Here is a 20,997-nt window from a genome sequence, read left to right on the forward strand (position 1 = left end):
TCTGAATTATAGTTTTGTCCAGGCATACGCCCAGGAGTGGGATTGCTGGATTATATGACAACTCTGGTTTTAATTTTCTGAGAAGCCTCCACACTGTTCTCCATAGAGCTGCACCAGTTTACATTGCCACCAACAGTGTGGGAGGGCTGCCTTTTCTTCACACCTTCTCCAGGATTTGCTATTTGTACGCTTTTTAATGATGGCCATTCTGACCTGTGTGAGATACCTCATTGTAGTTTTGATTTTCATTTCTCTAGTAATTAGCGATGCGGAGCATCTTTTCACATGCCTACTGGTCATCTATGTGTCTTCTTTTGGCCACTGCCTCCTGATACTCCGCTCCTGGCAGCTCTGGGGGAGGGTCCACAGACTGTTTCCACACATGCCTCCCTGCCTCGCATCCACGTCCATACTACACTGGTTTGTCCCTCTGTAGGGCTGGCAATCCCCCTGGGGATCAGGACCTCGGCTAACACTCCTGGCCTCTTTCAGGCAGTGATGTTTCGGGTGTCTTGGGGGAGGAAGATGTCTGCTCAAGTGCTGCTGCAGATGCCGCTGGTCCTGCTGGGTCTCCTCCTGGTTCCAGGTAGGTTTTCCTGGAGGTGACTTGGGACTCCTGTTAAAATGCCATCCTTGTGTTAAGAACCAGCACATCCATTAACCCCTTTGGGCAGGCACAGGCCTGCAAATACAGCTCAGCAAGTAGACGGTACCTTGGAAAAAAGATAGAGTCTCCCCTTCATCCTGTCAAATGCAGCCCCCGGCCCCAGTACACAGCTTGGGGTGGGTTTGGCCCCACCCGGCCCCGCAGCCAGAGCACCCCTGTGCAGTGCACAGCCTGCGCCGCTGTCTGTAGCAGGCATGGCCTCGTGAAATATTTTATTGCTTTTTAAAATATTATTTTGCCTTTGAAATTTTTTTCTTTTTTTTTTTTAACTGATTTTGAGTTTGTTCTTTTCCTATTTTTAAGCCAACCATCTTGAAACAGGGTAGATTCATATTTTTGGAGACCCTTTGAAGTAGGTCCTTGGAATGTGTGTGGGTCCCAGGCACTGGGCTCCTGTGTTCTGGGCCCAGGGCCTGCCTCCAGCCCAGAGTCTCACCTGCAGTCTCTGCCCCTCAGGTGCCCATGGCGGGGGCCCCCGGGAAGACTTCCGCTTCTGCGGCCAGCGGAACCAGACGCACAACAGCAACCTCCATTATAAGCAGGCGTCTCAGCTCCACATCTCCATCAAGAATTCTGAGGAGGCCCTCACCATCCATGCTCCCTTCCCTGGAGTCCAGCCGGCTTCTTGGCCATTCCCTCTTCCCAGGGGCCTCTACCACTTCTGCCTCTACTGGAACCGCCATGCAGGGAAATTGCATCTTCGCTACGGCAAGAAAGACTTCGTGCTGAGTGACCAAGCCCTTGATCTCCTGTGCTTCCGGCATCAGGAGGAGACCCTAGCCCCGGGGCCCCCGCTGTTTGCCACCTCGGTCAGCTCCTGGTGGAGCCCCCGGAACACGAGTCTGCCCAGCGCGGCCAGCTTCATCTTCTCCTTCCACAGTAAGGCGACTTCCAGGCAGCAGGAAGGGATTGGCCCAAGGCCTGGAAACTGGAAAAGCAAAGTGCACGGGGGCTGGGGGCGGGGGGCCTTAAAGCGGTCTGGGCTGCCGGTCATATCATGGAGTTGGGGGGGGGGCTCTGTTCACAAGCAGTGGGGACTCAGGGAAGGTGTCTGAGGAGTGGAAGAGTGTGATGCAAGGTGTGTTTGTGGGAAGACAGGGGTGAAAGCGGAGGGGTGAAGTCCCATCCCGCGGCTGCAGCGTAGGTCCAGATAAGGGAAGACGAGAGATGAACAGGGTGGGAGCAGAGAGAGTGGAGAGACGGAGCTAGAGGTCAGGAGCTGGAGGAAAAATTCTGCTTCGTTAGCCTCATCTGGACTGTTTCTTCCCATTTCACAGAGGAGAAACTGAGGCTCAGAGAGGCACAAAGTTGCAAGAGTAACGAGTAAGAGAGGGAGCCAGATTTGAACCCAGCAGCTGACTGGCTTGGGGCTGGGGGACAGGAAGAGGTCAGGAAGTGGCAAGGCTAGAGGCTGACACTGAGGTGTGCAAACTGAGTCTTCTGGCGGAGATGTGACAGGTGTGGCCTGGCCACTGCCTTCTATTCAGTGTGGAGTGGAGGCAGGGAGCAGGGGCTGACCAGAAGGAGCTGGAGGCTTTACTTGGGGTCCAGGATTTCCCTGATTCTGGTTCCTTTCAGGCAGTTCCAGTTTGGGGCAGGGCTCCCAAGAGAGGGGGCACAGGGCTTTGAATATGTTAGCATCTCCAGGCCCATGGAAATGCTAAGGGGTGGTGGTGGGGTGGGGAGAGGGATGGAAGGGGCAGAGCTGGGGCAGGTGGGGACGGGTAGATGAGGGTCCTGTCCCCAGGCCCGGATTCTGCCCCAACCTGGGAGGGTTTAGGGCAAAGTCAGGAACATCTGTAAATTGGCCTCCTACAGAGGAGATCTGGCCTGGTCTTACTTGGTCTGTACAGAGTTTTTGGAAAACATGAGCCAGGGTTTTCAAATGACTGCAAAATTAGGCTTTCTGCCTTAAAAACTCAGATGTGACCATGGAGCCTGCCTTATTTGATGGCATAGGGCCTGCCCTCTCCCGCTCTGTCCCTATTTCCATCTGCCGACTCATCAGAGTTCCATCTAACCCCTGGAGATGCCTGAGTCTGCAGCCCTTGGGTGCAGGGTAGCCCGGATGGAGGCCCTGGAGCCACCAGAGAAGCCCCCCACCCCCCAGCTCCTCCTGAAGGAGGCCTGGCTGGTCCTGGGGAACTGGCCCTCCCAGTTCCCTCTGTGTGGTCAGAAGGTTGCCTGGGGTAGGGGTAGGGGTGGTCTAGTCCACCCTACTGGGGCTGGAGTTTCTGGGAGCTCCGTATGACAGAGCCCCGTCTGGCTGGCTACATCTCTGAGTGACCTGGGGGAGTCTACCCCACTACCTGGAGCCTCAGTTTCCTGTTCTGTAAAATGGGGACAGAAACTGTCAGAGTCACAGGGGGAGTAATTGAGAGTGTGATGAGTGTGGCCTGAGTTGAATGAGTGGAACCTCATTCAACAGCTTTTGGTGGGTCTGTCCATCCCTCTCCCCCAGATCCCCCCCACAAGGCCTCCCACAATGTCTCGGTGGACGTATGTGAGCTGAAAAGGGACCTCCGGTGGCTCAGCCAGTTTCTGAAGCATCCCCGGAAGACCCCACGGAGGCCTCCCTTCACCTCCATAGGCCAGTAAGTGTGGGTCTGCAGCATGTGGGGGTGAGGAGGAGGCTCCCCCAGACCTGGGCATGGCAGGGATTTGGAGTGGGAGACCGTAGAGACCAACCAATCCATTCTGAAGGAAATTAGCCCTGGGATTTCTTTGGAAGGAATGATGCTAAAGCTGAAACTCCAGTACTTTGGCCACCTCATGTGAAGAGTTGACTCATTGGAAAAGACTCTGATGCTGGGAGGGATTGGGGGCAGGAGGAGAAGGGGACAACAGAGGATGAGATGGCTGGATGGCATCACTGACTCGATGGACGTGAGTCTCAGTGAACTCCGGGAGTTGATGATGGGCAGGGAGGCCTGGCGTGCTGCGATTCATGGGGTCGCAAAGAGTCGGACACGACTGAGCGACTGAACTGAACTGAACTGAACCGTAGAGACCTCCCCTCGGTCTCCATCTCGATTCAGTCCCACAGGCCAAGCCCCACCACCTGCCTGAGTCAGAAAAAAAAAAGTCTCTCTTACCAGCACCCAAGCCCTCCTCTCCACCAATAAGGAAAAAGGATTGACCCATTTTACAGCTCAGCAGACTGAGGCCGACTGATGGGTAGGGCTGCCCGGCGGCACAAAGTGGGTTGGTCCAGGCAGAACTGGACCCAGAGCCTGGTGGCTGAGTCTGAGGATAGGACCCCACCCCACTCCTTTCCTGTTTGCCCTGAGGCCCCAGTTTCTTCCACATCACCCCCGCAGGTCATTCTGTCGGGCCCCACACTCTTTCCTGTGTATCAGCCTGAGTCGCCTCTCTGCTCCCTCCGTCTTCCTGCCTGCTGGCCTACCTGGATCCACCCCTCACCCCCAGCAGTCATCTCTTCCTCTCTCCCCACTGCTTCCAGGCAGCTGCAGAGCCTGGAGTCGAAGCTGGCCTCTGTGAACTTCACAGGGGACGCCGTGTCCTTTGAGGAGGAGCGGATCAACGCCACAGTGTGGAAGCTCCAGCCCGCCTTCAGCCCACAGGACCTGCACATCCACTCCCAGCGGGAGGTCAGGGGTCAGGGTTGGCAGCCAGGGCAGGAAGCAGATGTAGAAGCTTCGAGCGCTCCCTCCCCACACCCCCCCACCCTTCATATCCCCCAGCACACCAAGGGGCCATAGGCAGGGTCAGTGTCTGACACCCAGACACCAGAATAAACATGATTCTCCCAGGCTCTTATCCCCTGGGCTCTAACCACAAGACTCCCTAGCCCGCACTGGTGCCAAGGAAAGAAGGAGCGAGCAGGGTTGCTGTGAGTCTGGCTTCGTGAAGGAGGTGGGCTTAGAGATGGCAGCGTGCAGGAAGGCGTGTGCTGGGGGGACATGGTGGGGACTCACTTCTGGCTGAGCCCCAGCAGGTCCTCCGGTCTGCAGGAGGAGCAGAGTGAGATCCTGGAGTACTCGGTGCTGCTGCCCAGCGTGCTCTTCCAGAAGGCCAAGGGCAGGAGGCAGGAAGCTGAGAAGAGACTCCTCTTGGTGGACTTCAGCAGCCAAGCTCTGTTCCAGGTAGGGGGTGGTTGTCCTTGTGCCCTCCCTTGGGGAAAGCAGCTTCTGTCTGACAGAGAGATGGAAGGTAGGCATGGAAGGTAGCCCTCTCCTCCAAGAGTCCTTGCAAAGTCAGAAATCAGACGGCAACATGCATGACATTTAGAGCTGCTGCTGCTGCTAAGTCGTGTCAGTCGTGTCTGACTCTGTGCGACCCCATAGACGGCAGCCCAACAGGCTCCTCTGTCCCTGGGATTCTCCAGGCAAGAGCACTGGAGTGAGTTGCCATTTCCTTCTCCAATGCATGAAAGTGAAAAGTGAAAGTGAAGTCACTCAGTTGTGTCCAACTCTTAGTGACCCCATGGACTGCAGCCTACCAGGCTCCTCCGTCCACGGGATTCTCTAGGCAAGAGTACTGGAGTGGGTTGCCATGCTGGGAAAGATCTAAATGGTGTTATTCTTACTATGGTATAAATGACTACCTACGCAAGAACTGCTTCCAGAGGGAGACTCAAAATCTGGGAGCAGTGTACTGGGCAGAGACAAGAGTGTACTCTTCTTCTCGTCCTGAGCCCCCTCCCTCCCCTCTCCTCCATACCCCATATATCTAGGACAAGAATTCCAGCCAGGTCTTGGGAGAGAAGGTCTTGGGTATTGTTGTGCAGAACACCAAAGTAGCCAACCTCTCGGAGCCCGTGGTGCTCACCTTCCAGCACCAGCCACAGCCGGTGAGTGTGAGCCAAGCAACCCAGGGGACAAGGGTCCCTGTTTGCCCATGTGCTCCCATCCCTCCTCTTTTCTGAAAGAAAACTGACTAACTGGCTGAGGGCACTGGCCAGTCAGGTCAAAATAGGGTGGGGCCCTGGCACTGGCCCCCTCAGCCCGGCGGGGAAGGAGCAGACTGCCACAGGGCCCCTCCTTCTTTCTTGTCCCTACAGAAGAACGTGACTCTGCAGTGTGTATTCTGGGTTGAAGACCTGACATGTGAGTGTGGAGGGGGCTCTGAGCTGGGCAGGTACCTGGAGTCAGGTAGTGGGGGTCCTAGAGGGTGGCGTAGATGGAGTTAATCAAAGAGGGCTTCCTGGAGGAAGGTAGCTTTGAAGAAAGAGTGATGGCAGGTTAGGGACCTGCTGAGGGAAGCAAAAGCTCAGAAGGGGGATGCAGTCATGCAATTGTGGGGTACTGGGGACGACAGTGGGGGTGCTGAGCTTGGTCTCAGAGCCTCATGCTGGCCCTTCCTCAGCGAGCAGCCCGGGGAGCTGGAGCGACGTGGGGTGTGAGACCATCAGGAGAGAGACACAGACGTCCTGCCGCTGCAACCACCTCACCTACTTTGCGGTGCTGATGGTACATGAGCCCCTCCTGCCCCACTGCCGCCACTTCTCACATATATGGCATTCATTCCTCACAGCAAGCCTCAAGATGACTCCTGTTGTTGTCCCATTTTATCGCTAAGGAAACTGAGGCTCAGAGAGGTTAGGCAATTTACTCAAGGTCACACAGCTAGTAATAAGTAAAAGGTCTCTGAAGTCCTTGCTCTTTATCCCCCAATTTGGGTGCCTGATACAAACAGGTTCCTGGTCCTAACCTAGGAGTCTGATTCTAAAGGGCTGGGGTGGGGGCAGGACTGTGTTTCTATGGAACCTTCCAGGGGATGCAGAGGCCCAATGCGGAGGCCCTTGTGGTGGACTTCGGTGGCCCTCAAGATCTCTTTGTGTCTTATATCCTTCTTCCAGAATTTTAGGACTTAGCATCTGAGGGACCAGAGTGGTCCTCTGGTGCTCTCTGGGTATCAGGAGCTCACTCCCTCCCAGGAGGCTTATTTCTGGGTTGAGTGTTCTAGAAACATAGTTAGCGCCAGGACAAAAAAGGGGTTCTCTGGTGGAGGCCGCTGGACCTTGGTGAGGACAGGGATGCATATGAGAATGTGGTGAAAAAGTGCACTCATGGGACGCCACTCTGCTCCGCTGGGGGGCAAGAGTGGCTCACAGATGCCCAAGGTCCTGCAGGGACCACGGGTTAGCCCCCGACCTGGGCACACCCTCAGCACGGAGGCCAACCCCGACCTGCCCTGTGGCCCAGGTCGCCTCCTTGGAGGTGGACGCCGTGCACAAGCACTACCTGAGCCTCCTCTCCTACGTGGGCTGCGTCGTCTCCGCCCTGGCCTGCGTCCTCACCATCGCCGCCTACCTCTGCTCCAGGTAGGGCCTGGGGCTGGGAGGGAAAGGGGAAGGGAGAGCCTCCATTCCCGGCCCCTGCGCTGGGACCCCACAGTCAGGGAGACCCACCCTGGAGACGGGCCTGACTGACCCTGACGTGTGTGTGTGTGGTTTGTGGGAGCCCTGGGAGGCTCGGTCAGCTGACCTTCCCTCCTCAGATCTGTGATGTTTGGCTAACATCGCACTGACAGTTTATATTAGCTGCCAATATTTAAAATTGGGCGAGTTGACGTAAGACTCTAGATGCCTGTCTTTGAAGGACCAGATGTGATTCCACTGGGGGCATACAGTAATATGATGAGTCTGGTGGTGATAACGGTGAACAATTACATCAAGCTTCCCACAAGTCACACCCTGTTCTTTTTTTTTTTTTTTTGAGCATATAGAATACATTCCTTTATTTTAAATATCCCATTGTTTCCCTCTATTTTAAATGCATTTCAATACTTTATTTGCTTAAAGGCTACTCAAAGATTTGCAAATATTTTTAGCGCAATTTTTTTCTTTTTTAAAAAAATTTATTGATTTTAATTGGAGGCTAATTACTTTACAATATTGTAGTGGTTTTTGCCATACATTGACTTGAATCAGCCATGGGCACACCCTGTTCTAAGTGCTTTAGATGAACTAGATTCATCCTCACAAGGGTCCTATGAAAGAGTGCTCAGAGAGGGTAAGTGACCTGACCGAGATCACACAGCACGAAAGTGGCAGAAGCAGCCTTGAACCGAAGCCGGCAGGCTCCAGGCCCACAAGGCCCCAGTTACTGAGCTGTCTGGCAGTGGCCTCTGTGGACAGGCAGAGCCTCCAGGGTTATCCCCAGCCCCCATTCCCTAGTGTCTGTTTTGAGGCCCGGCCTCCTGGCTCCATGGAGAAGGCAATGGCAACCCACTCCAGTTCTCTTGCCTGGAAGATCCCATGGACGGAGGAGCCTGGTAGGCTCCAGTCCATGGGGTCGCTAGGACTCAGACACGACTGAGCGACTTCACTTTCACTTTTCACTTTCATGCATTGGAGAAGGAAATGGCAACCTACTCCAGTATTCTTGCCTGGAGAATCCCAGGGACGGGGAAGCCTGGTGGGCTGCCATCTCTGGGGTTGCACAAAGTCGGACACGACTGAAGTGACTTAGCAGCAGCAGCAGCTCCTGGCTCCAGGGAGGAACCTGTCACCCTAGTCGTTTGGATGCCTGAGGAGAGAAGAGGTCACCTTTGGCAGAGTGAAGAATGCCTCCCCCACCCTCAGACAGGCTTGTGTGTGGGGTCTGGATTGTCAGAGCTGGGCTTTGCCTAAACTGAAGTCCACCTGCAGTTGGGGCCTGGAGCCACTGCGGTAGAGGGGAGACAGCCTTAGTTCTGGAGTGACACTTGGAGTGTGCTCACTGTCCTCGTGGGGAGGAGGGGAGGGTGCAGCCGTGTGCAGGCTCGGTCACAGATGCATACGTGGTGGGCTGGAGTCGGTGATGAAGAGAGACAGCTGGCAGGCTTAGTGGAGGGCCAGGAGTGGGGGCACAAGCACCCGAGCACTTACCCAGGACACAAAAGTGCCCCGGGACACAGGGACGGGAACCCTTCGGGACTGAGATCTTATCTGTGCTGGGTGCTTTATATCAGTGTAACCCTCACCGCGTGCTTGAGGGGGGCCAGTCCTCCCACTTCACAGAGGAGTAAACTGAGGGTGAGGGGGTGGGGCCAGCCAATTGTGGTGCCTCGTGTTAGGAGCACAGCAGGCATGGAAATCCAGATGGCAGGTGTTCTTCTGCGCCCTCTGGGACAAGCAGTGGATGGTGCCAGGCAGGGCATATTGGGGACAGAAAGGCTGGTGGTGCCCCAGACCACATAGTATCTCAGGATGGGGGCAGGGCAGGCACACACAGCCTGTGCTCACAGAGGTACAGTTGTGCAGACAGACATGGAACGTGGGTGGCGTGGGTTCTCCAAAACAGCAAAAATTCCAGTCTTTCCTTTCTGACTTTGGGAACATCTGGTTGATGGGCATGTCTGTGTTGATTGGAGCATCTATGCCTAGCTGAGGCTGCTGTTAAATGCACACACAGTGCCCGAGCCTGTGGGTGCTGGACACAGGGTAGGTGCAGAGGGACGGGTAGGCAAGAGCCTGGCTGCAGCCACAAGAGTAGGACAGGAAGCGTGTGTGTGTGTGTGTGTGTGTGTGTGTAGTCTGGGAAGGCTGCCTGGAGGAGGAGGGGTGGGCCCTCCCACCTCCCACCTCCCACCTCCCACCTCCCACCTCCCACCTCCCACCTCCCACCTCCCTGCCTTCCCACACTGACTGCCGCCCGCCTGTGCAGGAGGAAGTCTAGGGATTACACCATCAAGGTGCACATGAATCTGCTGGTGGCCGTCTTCCTGCTGGACGTGAGCTTCCTGCTCAGTGAGCCGGTGGCCTTGTCAGGCTCCGAGGCTGCCTGCCGTGCCAGCGCCATCTTCCTGCACTTCTCTCTGCTTGCCTGCCTCTCCTGGATGGGCCTCGAGGGCTACAACCTCTACCGACTTGTGGTTGAGGTCTTCGGCACCTATGTCCCAGGCTACCTGCTCAAGCTGAGCATCGTGGGCTGGGGTAAGTTAGTGGAGGGGGTTTGTGTGTTCCCCCCAGACCGGCCTCCTCCTCTTGGCTTTTGACAAAAGGTGGGCACTTCGTTCCACTTCTCCACCTACCCTTCTGATTATTCCCTCACTGCTTCCTTCACTCAGCCATCCTCAGGGGTTCTTTACCTTGGCTGGATCAAGGTCCTCTTTAGGAGGATGAGGCGATGAGCCCTGTCTCCAGTAAATGCTTACATATTCTCTTCATCTCTGTTTTACAAGTGGGGTTTGCAGACAGAGCCGCCATGCGCAGATGTGCAGGTTGGGCACTGCTTGAAGGCACCCAGTCGTGGATGAATGGGACTGTAAACCAGTCCTCACATATGCGCCTAGGCTGGTGGTGGCCCAGGCTGTGCATCCCGATGAACCTCAGATAATGAGGTTCCCAATGGCTCTGGCATTTGTTCTTAGTCAATAGCAATCCAATTCACCTATGGCCCGATCTCTCTTTTGTCAGACCCGGGGCCTAGGGGCACATACCACAAGTCCTTTTGATCACTGCACAGGCCCATCAACCTCCACATGTCCCTGATCCCAATTTGCTGCTCCTCCCATATTTTTCATTTGGTTCCTTCTTGGTTCTTATCATTGATTTATATGAAATTCCTTCAGAGTTGGCTGTTGGTCAAAATCCAGGTGTTTAATGGTGGGCAACCCCTTCCAGGGAGCTCAGTCTCCACCTCATGGACAGAGTCAAAGCCCAGAATAGACATTCCACTGGAACATAACTCCAGATGTCCCCCATTGAACTGTCCTCCACCCCACCAATGTCTGCTTCTCCCATTTCTCCTGTGACATCCAGCCCCCAGCAGGGACCTGCTGGCCCTTTTCCTTAGGGCCTTCCAGGATGGCGAGTGGGCAGGGGTTAGGTTAGGGGAGATAGGTCCCCCTTTGGGAAACCAGGAGCTTCCTTCATAGCTCAGTTGGTAAAAAAAATCTGCCTGCAATGCAGAAGACCCAGGTTCAATCTCTGGGTCAGGAAGATCCCCTGGAGAAGGAAATGGCAACCCACTCCAGTACTCTTGCCTGGGAAATCCCATGGACAGAGGAGCCCGGCAGGCTACAGTCCATGGGGTCGCAAGAGTTGGACATGACTTGGGAAAGCAGAACTGGAATAGAGAAGGGAATGTCCAAGCTTGGAGGACTTGCCCCAAGTGGAGCTGGCTGGACTCTGGGAGCACAGGTCTCGGAGGGAACGTGAGAGGAAGAGGGCTCACCAGAGGGAAGGGGAGGGTAGACCTGGGAAGGTGGGAGACGGAGCTCCCTGCTTTGCTGTCCACAGGCTTCCCCGCTTTCCTGGTGATGCTGGTGGCACTGGTGGACATGAACAACTATGGTCGCATCATCCTTGCTGTGCACAAGACCCCTGAGAGCGTCATCTACCCTTCCATGTGAGTGGCTTGTGCAGTGGGGGCAGGAGTGCAGTCCTCATGGCGCAGAAGTCAGAGCAGCCTGGGCCCAGGTCGAACTGACCAGGAGACTCTTGGGTGATGGGTGCTGGAGGTACTGGCCTGGCCTTGGCTGGAGCTCTGGGCTAAGAGTGATGCTTTTCTCCGGGAGGGTGAGAACAGGCCTGGATCTGCCACTCATTTGCCAGATAACCTTGCGCAGGTCCTGGCCCCCCTCTGGGCCTCAGTTTCCCCACTTGTGTGTGGGGGAGTCTGAGCTGGAGCAGATGAACCTCTAGCATGTTCCTTTGCTGCACACTTCTATCTCCCTCCCCATGGAAAGATGGAAAGACTGAGACCCAGAGAAGGCAGGGATCCACATCACCCTGTACCCAACCAGGAGATGAATGGGGCTGAAATCCAGTCCTACATTCAGCTAATTCACCCAGGCTGGCGTGGCCTGGCCTGTGAGTCCCTCTGAACCTAGAGTAGAATCCAGAGCTCCTGAGCCCTAGGCTAGGAAGGAATCCTTCCATTCCTTCAATGTTTTAAATTTTTCAGTTTTCTGCATCATAATCTTGTGATTTTTGCCTTACCTTGTATCATCCGTATTATTATTGTTTAATTTTTTCCTTTAAATCTTCTGGCTTGTTAAATGTATTTTTTTAAGTCATATTACACATAAATGGGAAATAAGTATTACTTGTCATAAACAGTGAAAAGTCATGAAAGGAACAAGAAAACCCTGCTACTAAATTCTTGATGAAAGCAGTGAGCCTAAGTCTGGCTCTTTTTGAAAAGGGAGACTAGCAAGTGTTCAGTTCAGTTCAGTCGCTCAGTCGTGTCCGACTCTTTGCGACCCCATGAATCGCAGCACGCCAGGCCTCCCTGTCCATCACCAACTCCCAGAGTTCACTCAGACTCATGTCCATTGAGTCAGTGATGCCATCCAGCCATCTCATCCTCTGTCGTCCCCTTCTCCTCCTGCCCCCAATCCCTCCCAGCATCAGAGTCTTTTCCAATGAGTCAACTCTTCACATGAGGTGGCCAAAGTACTGGAGTTTCAGCTTTAGCATCATTCCTTCCAAAGAAATCCCAGGGCTGATCTCCTTTAGAATGGACTGGTTGGATCTCCTTGCAGTCCAAGGGACTCTCAAGAGTCTTCTCCAACACCACAGTTCAAAAGCATCAATTCTTCGGCGCTCAGCCTTCTTCACAGTCCAACTCTCACATCCATACATGACCACAGGAAAAACCATAGCCTTGACTAGACGGACCTTTGTTGGCAAAGTAATGTCTCTGTTTTAGCAAGTGTTAAAAGTGTTAAAAACATATTAGCACCAAACTGAGCCTTTCTCTTGGCTGTAGAGAAGGAATATAGGATAGTTGAAAGAAGAGTGACTTTTTGGCCCTTGAATCAGTGGTGTCTAAAGTAACTGCCCTGTAACGGGCTCAACACGGTGCTCGCCCACGGCCCAGGAGGCACCCTGTGGGCCGGGCCTTGCCCTGAGCCTTTGTACGCTTGCCCACAGGTGCTGGATCCAGGACTCCTTGGTCAGCCATGTCACCAACCTGGGCCTCTTCAGCCTGGTGTTTCTGTTCAACACGGCCATGCTGGGCACCATGGTGGTGCAGATCCTGCGGCTGCGCCCACACGCCCAGAAGTGGCCCCATGTGCTGACCCTGCTGGGCCTCAGTCTGGTCCTCGGCCTGCCCTGGGCCTTGGTCTTCTTCTCCTTTGCTTCTGGAACCTTCCAGCTTGTCATCCTCTACTTCTTCAGCATCATCACCTCCTTCCAAGGTAGGTGTGGAGAAGACCCTAGACCCTGGCCCAGGAAGGGTGCCCAGACATAGAGAACAGGTCATGGATGAGATGACCCAGATGACCTAAAGCCTCCCCTTCTCTGGGCTTCAACCTTCCCGTTTGTAAAATGGGGGCCTCTGGGCCACAGTTGACAAGTCTCTGTTTGTACAGTAGGTACTGATGAGTACCTACTCTGTGTAGACTCTGTGTTAAGCCCTGGTGCTCCAGTTTTGAACTAGCCAGGCAAGAGCCTTGCTCCACAGAGCTCATCTCTAGTGGGGAAGACCAAGTGTGGCCCTGAAGACCAAGGGCCACAGGCATCAGAGGGCATCTGGAAGAGTAAGGAAGTAATAGTGGGCAAGGTGATAGACAGTCTGAGCCTGCTAGGGGACACTTGGAGGGGGAGGCCCCTCCGTTTAGGAGACATCCAGAGACAACAGAAGGATCTAGCCATGGATCCAGCGCGCCCTTCACTTCCCCTCCCTCACACCCCACCCCCGTTGCACGGGGACCCCATGGAGGCCTTGCCTTCCCTGTTTTCCTGCCCAAGTCCTCCTCCTACCCAGCATGGTGAAAAACAAAGGTGGATCTCTCCACCCACAGAGAGATCAAGGGTCCCATTACTCCAAGGGTGTTTCTCGGACCAGCGGCATCAGCCGCATCAGGAGCTTATTGCAGACGCCGCCTCTGGCCCGCCCCAGGCCTGCTGAGTCAGAGTGCTCCTTGTTACAGATGCCCAGGTGCACCTTAGAGGCTGAGGAGACCTGCTTTAGGGCTGGAGTGCTCCAGGCAGAGGGAGAAGCATGAGCAAAGGTCCTGAGGCCAGAAGTAGGGTGTATGTTGGAGGAACCCTAAGGAGGAGCTGCGTAAGGGGTAGTGAGCTTGGGGGGAGATGGGGAGGAGGTGAGGGGGGAGGAGCAGAAGGGCTGGATTGTGAGGGCCTGGCTTGATGCCATGAGGGTCTGTTCCTGCTCTACCTGCACCCTCTGCCCCCGCCCCCCCAACATCACACACACACACACACCCCTTTGTTTTTCACCATGTTGGGTAAGGAGGAGAGCTTGGGCAGGAAAACAGGGAAAGCAAAGTCTCCATGGAGTCCCCATGCAATGGAGTGGGGTGTGAGGGAGGTGAGCCTTTGTTTTCCCATCTGTGAAGTGAAGGGGACACTGTAAGGATGCCGATCAATTCACGCATTTACTGAGCTATTGCTAAATCACAGAAGTATTATTTGGGGAGAAATACTATCACCTGGTACTTAAGCAGGTGGCTCCAGAGCCCAACCACTGCTGCTGGACTCCTGGCTCAGCCAAGCCCCTTATCTCCCTGGGCCTCAGCCTCCTTGTTTGTAAAACAGAATGGTAATAACGAGGCCTGGTCTCAAGGGACCTGGAGAGACTAAAGTGAGATGATGCACAGAGCGTTGCCCAGTGCCTGGTGCAGAGTTGGTACTCCTGGGATCGAGTGGGTGTGGGGAGCCTGTGAGGGGGGTGTGGGCAGACATGGATCAAAGTAGAAGGAAGTGGTGTCGGGGGGGCTGCTCCCAGCCTCTGAGCCCTGTACCCCCTTGCTGCCCACAGGCTTCCTCATTTTCCTCTGGTACTGGTCCATGCGCCTGCAGGCCCAGGGTGGGCCCTCCCCTCTGAAGAGCAACTCGGACAGTGCCAGGCTCCCCATCAGCTCGGGCAGCACCTCGTCCAGCCGCATCTAGGCCGCCAGCGCCCCCCGCCGGTGTGAAGAAGCAGAGTCACCTGTCTCTCTTCACTGCTACCTGCAGCCCCTGCAGCCAGGCCCAACCCTGGGTGGGCCAGCTGAAGACTTGAGAAGGCCCAAGGACCTTGGAGGGATGGGGCTGTTGCCACCATGGCAGCCAGAAATCCCAGGCTGGGTCTTCTGACTACTTGCCTCTTGGGTCCATCTCAGGGGACCCAGGAGTGGGACTGAAGGCTGGTCTTAATGCATCACCACTGAACCGGCCCTTGTAGCTGGGGGTTGGGAGTCTGCAGGACTTAAACCTTGGAGGCTGGTGGCACCCTTGGTCCTGTGCTCTCACCCAGGACAGAAATGTGCCATGGCTGCTCTGTCTCTGGTGATCACCACGTGGGTACTCTGTAGCCCCAGTCATTTTAACCTAAGTATGGCACGCAGGGAAAATAGGTTGAGGCAGAGCTTTGAGCCAGACCCCTGGAGGAGCACAGCTTCCCTACCTCTGAGCCCAGGGCCCTCCCCCTTTGTCAGCCTCCCCAGCCTTCCCTCTCCCCTTCCTGCTCCTCCCTTCCTCTCCTAGGACTTCCCTAGCCTTCCACTCCCAGCCCCAGGGTCCCTGATTCCAACCCTGGACTTTGGGCAGTGGTTCCCAAGAGCCGCCTGGTGCCTGCTGTAAACCTTTATTTACTGTGTGGGCCTTTGCCTGCCCCTGACTCAGGCTTAGTAGAAACATTTCTGGGCTGGGCTAGGTCCATCTTTCCATCTGGGCCTCTCCAACGCTGCATCACCCTTGCTCACCACTGCCAAGCTCACACCTCACAGGGGCCCACAGCTTCTCCCGAAGCCCTCTTGCCTCACAAACTATGGGACATTGCAGTCCAAAATCGTTTCCATCCCAGCCCTCCAAAGACTGAGTGAGACACGCCTCCCCTGATGATGCTGGTAGAGCCTGACGTGCCCCTTAGCGCCCCCTGCAGGCAGTTTTGATCACACCGCATCCAGTCACAGTTAATTCTGTTGGAACGAATGGTCGTTCCCCTCTGTGAGTTCTCAGTCTAGTGTGGGAACCATGCACAAACACAAGAAGTCTTAGAGCTGCAGGCACAGGGTTGGGGGAGCCATCACTCCTAGCTGGGATTCCAGGAAGACTTCCTGCAGGACAGCAACATTTGACCTGGCTCTCAGACTCAAAAATGGGGAGGATTTCCTTTGTAATTACCAGTCCATTTGTCTTTTGATATTAAAAAGAAGTATGTGTTCATCGTAGAGAATTTGGAAGCTGTAGAAGAGTGCACAGAAGGAAATAAAAGTCAGTTGTTGTCACCTAACCAACAAATGCAAACATTTGGGGGCGTTTCCTCCTGAACTTTGTTCTGTGCTTCTAGTAAGGGTCACTGATGGGGGGGGGGGGGGCGGGGGGCACAATGGAGAAACATGAGCAAGAGAAGACGGCCATGTATAAGAGAAATCTACTGGAAGTGTTATCAGGGCAATGGGGAGGAGAAATGGCGACTGGGTGTCAGCACTGGGGAGGCAGTGGCAAGCGGTGGGGTCAGTGGAAGGCTACGAGCCTCACGCTGAGGATGCAGCTGCTACTCAGCTTGAGCCAATCACCACTTTGCAGGAATGAGGGCCCGTGTAGCACACCTGCCTTTTATGAGGAGAAATACAGATTGTGCTGGTGTAAAATCCCCTGATTTAAGAAACTTGACTAGGGACTTCCCTGGTGGTCCAGTGGCTAAGGCTCCGTACTCCCAGTGCAGGGGGCCTGGGTTTGATCCCTGGTCAGGGAACTAGACCCCACGTGCCTCAACTAAAAAAATCCCGCATACTGCTACTAAAGATGCCACTTGCCACAACGATCAAAGATCTTGATCAAAGATCAAAACCCATGTGCAGCAACTAAGACTTGGTGCAGCCACATAATTAAATAAAAATAATAAATATGAAGAAAAAAAAAAACCTTAGCTAATCCAAAATATTCGCTGGTTAAAGAAATCACATTTGAGGGCTGAATTCAACCCTTGGCTGGTCACGGGACGTATGTAACCAGTTTACTGACCGGTGTGCAGTGGGTGGGCTGCAGGAATAAACTGATTGGACCTCTCTCCCATCACTGCCTTCTACCTTGTCCCGTCAAGTCTCCCCTCTCTGTCCTGTGACACAGGTGAGGCAGGTCAAATAGCTTCTCATCCCCCTTCAGTTTCCGGAAGCAGTCTTGTTTGATCACGGCTCTTTGTGTCTAAAGGTCCAGTGTAGCTCCAGCCCTGGCCCGCATCTGAGCTTTCCGTCCCCGCAGTCTCCTCCCTCCTGTCCTGGCTGCTCCAGGAGGAACATGGGCTGGGGAAAGAGTCACGGTCTCCAGAGATGGACAGGAAGCGGGGTGAAGTGCCCTGGCAGCCAGGGATGGGCCAGGAGTGATGTCACAGGCTTGAATGTGGGATCTTCGGGGACCTGCCCAGACCCACTTCCATCGGTCCCTGCCTCTGCCTTTCTCCAAGTGGTGGGCTCCTCTTGTGCTCCAGCCCCTGAAGGCAGAGGACAGACCTCCTCTCCCACTCCGTTGTCCCAATTGCGCATCTGGGTGGGATGCACAGAGATCAGGGCCATCTCCCCTTCATGGACCTCTCTGGGGGTCTCTCAGGCCGAAATTACTTGGCTAGACCTTAGGAAACACCTCCAGCCATCCTCAGGGAGGGCAGGAAGGGCGAGCCAGCCCCTTCCTTCAGGCCGGTAGCATGCTCCTCAAACAAATCCTCCCACTTCAAAGGACTCTCTTGAGCACCTAGTGTCTGTTTCCGGGGCCAGCTCAGGTAGTGGGGACCAGGTTTCTGGTCGGGTCTCATCCTCTCGTGACAGCCCTAAACGGGCCATCTGACAGCTCTGCGGTGCTCCTCAATCCAGATGGTTCTTATCACACACGACTCTGGGCTGTGGGACTTTGAACAGTAGGACCACTGGTCCCACCAGGCTTGTCTCTCCGTTTGTGTGGAAAATGGGCTGGAATAGCCAGGGGGTGAAAGCTGGCTGGGCCTGTCCAGAGTACCGGAGGCCTCGCACCAGGAGACTCCAAACCTGGAGCCGTTTGGACAAGCTGAGGGTGGGAGATGGTTGAAGCGGGTAGGTGTTCCTGGGAATCCCCAGGGCTCTAAGTGGTTCCAGGCTAAGCTCCAGCCCCCGTGGGGCCTAGGAGAGGTGGCCCCTGCTCTGGCTCTGCCAGACCTTCCCTCATCACTTTTCCAGTCCCAGGTCCTGTCTTCCCAGGTGGGCTGCACACTCTGGGTTCCGGTCTGTAGGGCTCAGGCTCTTCTTTACAAAAAGGCATCTGGGAGTCCCTCTGGGAGCCCCAGACGCCAGATGGGTCTCCAGGTGTGGAACCTAGCAGTCATGGTTCACAGAGCCCTTGCCCTGACCTGCGGCTGGGAGAGAGGAGGCGGCCAGTCAGGTGGAGGTGGGCGGAGGGGCAGGCCAGTGGCTCCCATTCACCCTCCCAGCCTTCCCTGCAGAGGAAGTGCCTGGGGTCCTGTCAGATTCCCACCAGCCCCCTGTGTGGCTCTGACCCCCCCAGGGCCCAGAGGGCCTAGAAAGAGGCTGAATCCTGTCTAGACACTATGTGGGAGGAAAGGGAAAGAGAGGCCAGCCAGGGCTGGGCGGGCCTACCCATCTTTTGAGTCCTCCCTGTGCCTCATAAAAAACTCAGAGAAGAGGTTAGCTCACGCAAGCTCAGGCAGCCAGGAAGTGGCCAGGACAGACGTCAGCCCGGCTCTGACCAAGCCCCAGGGCCCTCGCTCACGTCTCTCCTGTTATTCCATCTGCTGGGTTGGGGAGGGAAGTGGCCCCGGGGGCCTCCAGGCCTGGCTCCTCCTCTCCTCCCAGGACCCTAGCAGGCCTGGGCTTGAGCCTTGGTCTTGTTTAAATCCTAGGCCTGAAGGAGGGAGTGTGAACCCTCTCCCATCTTCATCTTCATCCCTACAGCCGAGCTGCATGCCTGGCATGTGACAGGTCTCCTCACACACCCGACATAGCCCTCGGAGGCATTGCTGCATTGCTGTGTCTGTTTTGGTGGTTTAGTCGCTCAGTCATGCCCGACTCTTGCAACCCCATGGATCGTAGCCCACCAGGCTCCTCTGTCCGTGGGATTTTCCAGGCAAGAATACTGGAGTGGGTTGCCATTTCCTCCTCTAGGGGATCTTTCCAACCCAGGGATCGAACCCTGGTCTCCTGAGCTGCAGGCCGTCTCCTACAATGCAGGCGAATTCTTTACTGACTGGGCCACCTGGTGTCTGTTTTACAAAGGGGGAAATTGAGGCTCAGAGAGGCCCCTCGCTTGTGAAAGGAGTATCTGAGAAAAGAATTGTTGATTCCAAAGCCTGGGCCCATCATCACTCCCCAGGAATCTGCTCAGAGCTTCTGTGGCTGCTGGATCCCCACACCCACCCAGATATGACCCCAGGAGCAGTGTCCCTGGTGTGGGTTCAGCAACTCCCAGGGAGTCTGGGCCCCTCTGCAGGTGGTCATGGGGCGGGATGAGGCTAGAAACACTGCCCAGTTCCCTACACTCACCTTTCACAACTTAACTGACGGTGCCATGGCACAGGAAGGGTGAGAAAGAGGCCACAGGAAGTGGTGACACTGTGGGGTGGGGGCCAGGGAGGGCTGGCTCAGCAGAGCCTGGGACCAGAAGGACACACAGCTGCAGGGCTCTGGCCGGCGTGGACGAGGCTGGCCCAGGATGGTGGCGCCCAGGGCCCTGGGGGTCCTGCTACTCCTGCATTTGGCCCCAGGTGAGCAGTGGGCTCCTCACCCCCTCCTGCCAAGCCTGGGAGAGCCAGGGTCGGGGACGGGGAGGGGTGGGGAGGGGGCATGTCCGGAGCGTATCCTCTGAGGAGCCCACCCTGACGGCGGCCTCACCTCCTCTGACCTCTGGGTCAGTTTTACTGTCCTGATGAACTTGGGTCAGCACTCGTCTTGGGTCCCCTTGGCTTCCCCACAGCAGCCTGGAGATGGGAGGGGGCCATGGAGGGTGCTCCCCAACCCCTGTACCTCAGACTGTGGCTCTCTGAGAGTCATGGCTCTGGGACACGGGGTGAAGGGATGTGACAAACCCTTCTCCACTGCCTCTGAGCTCCTTGGAAAGGAGTCTGGGACCCTCTGGAGGCTGAGGCCAGACATGGCCTGCACTTCCCTCCCACCCCCACCCCCAACCCCTTTCCCCAGCCACACAGGCTCCCCTTCCCTGACCCCACAATAGCTCCACGGTACCCAGTCACCCAAGCTGAGAATTAGACTTTCCAGTCCTTCACTCTTGGCCTTTTTTTTCCCAAAGATTTTTTTTTTTCGTGTGGGCCATTTTAAAAGTCTTTGTTGAGTTTGATACCTTATTGCTTCTGATTTTTTGACCCCGAGACATGCGGGATCTTAGCTCCCCAACCAGAGATCGAACCCACACCTCCCACACTGGAAGGCGAAGTCCTAACCACTGGTCCACCAGGGAAGCCCTCACTCCTGGCCTGGCACACACCCACACGGTGGTTGTCCAGAGGCAGCCCGAGGGTGCCAGGCTGTGCCCTTGCTGTCCTCCTTCCTGGGAAAGCGGGCCCCCACCCCGGCCCACCTATCCAGCTCTCCCTGGCTGCTCTCTGCCATCTGCAGCGACCCCCTGGGGCAGAGGACGACGCACCCTCCCCATGGGCTGTCTGTTTTTCTGAGTTTTGCCTGCTCCTCCTGTTTCACTCTTGATTCAGTGAGTAGCCTGCGTGCCTGTCCTTCATCCCCACCCCTGTGTGTGTCCAGCGTGGGGTCACATGGCTTTGGATTGATCTCTCGGGGCTTCAAGTAATCCTCTTCTCTTCAAAAGTTGGGAAATTCAGGGAAATGCAAAATTCAGTCTATGGCACAAAATAGGGCTTCCCTGGTGGCTCAGATGGTAAAGAATATGCCTGCAATGCAGGAGACCTGGGTTCAATCCCTGGGTCAGGAAGATTCCCTGGAGAAGGGAATGGCAACCCACTCCAGTATTCTTGCCTAGAGAATTTTGTGGACAAAGGAGCCTGTGGGGTCACAAAGAGTCGGACATGACTGAGCAACTAACACACATGGATATGGCTCAAAAAAATGTGAAAAATGGCATCATTGTACCAGAGGTGTGGCAGCAACACTTGAAGGATTAATTAACTTCATAACCAATAGTGGCTCTTGCTTGACCTCATAAGGACCCTAGGGCCCTCACAGAAGTTGTAATTTTCTGGTCAGGCCTCGAAGTCCCCTTGGAGTGACCGAGTTTCCCCTATGGTGAGATGGGTGCTCTGGTTCATCTGTTTAAACAATGTGAGGAGCCCTGAGAGGTTTATATATTGAGGTCAGTACTCTTGCCTGGAAAATCCCATGGACGGAGGAGCCTGGTAGGCTGCAGTCCATGGGGTCTCGAAGAGTTGGACACGACTGAGCGACTTCACTTTCACTTTTCACTTTCATGCATTGGAGAAGGAAATGGCAACCCACTCCAGTGTCCTTGCCTGGAGAAT

General features: G+C 55.3%; 2 protein-coding genes across 12 annotated transcripts in view; both read left to right on the top strand.

Moving 5' to 3' along the window:
- The window catches only part of ADGRG1 (adhesion G protein-coupled receptor G1), a 46,260-nt gene extending 30,445 nt beyond the window's left edge, over positions 1-15,815 (top strand). For 5 of the 8 annotated variants that reach the window (XM_006059045.4, XM_025268731.3, XM_006059048.4 and 2 more), the window contains exons 2-14: positions 493-586; positions 1,124-1,546; positions 3,129-3,261; positions 4,131-4,278; positions 4,642-4,773; positions 5,364-5,480; positions 5,691-5,736; positions 5,996-6,099; positions 6,835-6,953; positions 9,280-9,548; positions 10,857-10,965; positions 12,495-12,763; positions 14,347-15,815. In XM_006059045.4, coding sequence (XP_006059107.3) covers positions 499-586; positions 1,124-1,546; positions 3,129-3,261; positions 4,131-4,278; positions 4,642-4,773; positions 5,364-5,480; positions 5,691-5,736; positions 5,996-6,099; positions 6,835-6,953; positions 9,280-9,548; positions 10,857-10,965; positions 12,495-12,763; positions 14,347-14,477 — 2,088 coding nt within the window. In that variant the 5' untranslated portion in view covers positions 493-498 and the 3' untranslated portion in view covers positions 14,478-15,815. The remainder of the gene's footprint in view (positions 1-492; positions 587-1,123; positions 1,547-3,128; positions 3,262-4,130; positions 4,279-4,641; positions 4,774-5,363; positions 5,481-5,690; positions 5,737-5,995; positions 6,100-6,834; positions 6,954-9,279; positions 9,549-10,856; positions 10,966-12,494; positions 12,764-14,346) is intronic. The other 3 variants (XM_044931925.2, XM_044931924.2, XM_044931926.2) reach the window with 1 other exon arrangement.
- A 2,881-nt stretch (positions 15,816-18,696) lies between these two features.
- ADGRG3 (adhesion G protein-coupled receptor G3) overlaps positions 18,697-20,997 on the top strand; it is a 28,623-nt gene continuing 26,322 nt past the window's right edge. For 2 of the 4 annotated variants that reach the window (XM_044931927.2, XM_044931928.2), the window contains exon 1: positions 18,699-19,257. In XM_044931927.2, coding sequence (XP_044787862.2) covers positions 19,206-19,257 — 52 coding nt within the window. In that variant the 5' untranslated portion in view covers positions 18,699-19,205. Of the gene's footprint in view, positions 19,258-20,997 lie in introns of all 4 variants that reach the window. The other 2 variants (XM_044931929.2, XM_006059040.4) reach the window with 2 other exon arrangements.

This window comes from Bubalus bubalis, chromosome 18 (genome assembly GCF_019923935.1).
Source record: "Bubalus bubalis isolate 160015118507 breed Murrah chromosome 18, NDDB_SH_1, whole genome shotgun sequence".
Classification (NCBI taxonomy): Eukaryota; Metazoa; Chordata; class Mammalia; order Artiodactyla; family Bovidae; genus Bubalus; species Bubalus bubalis.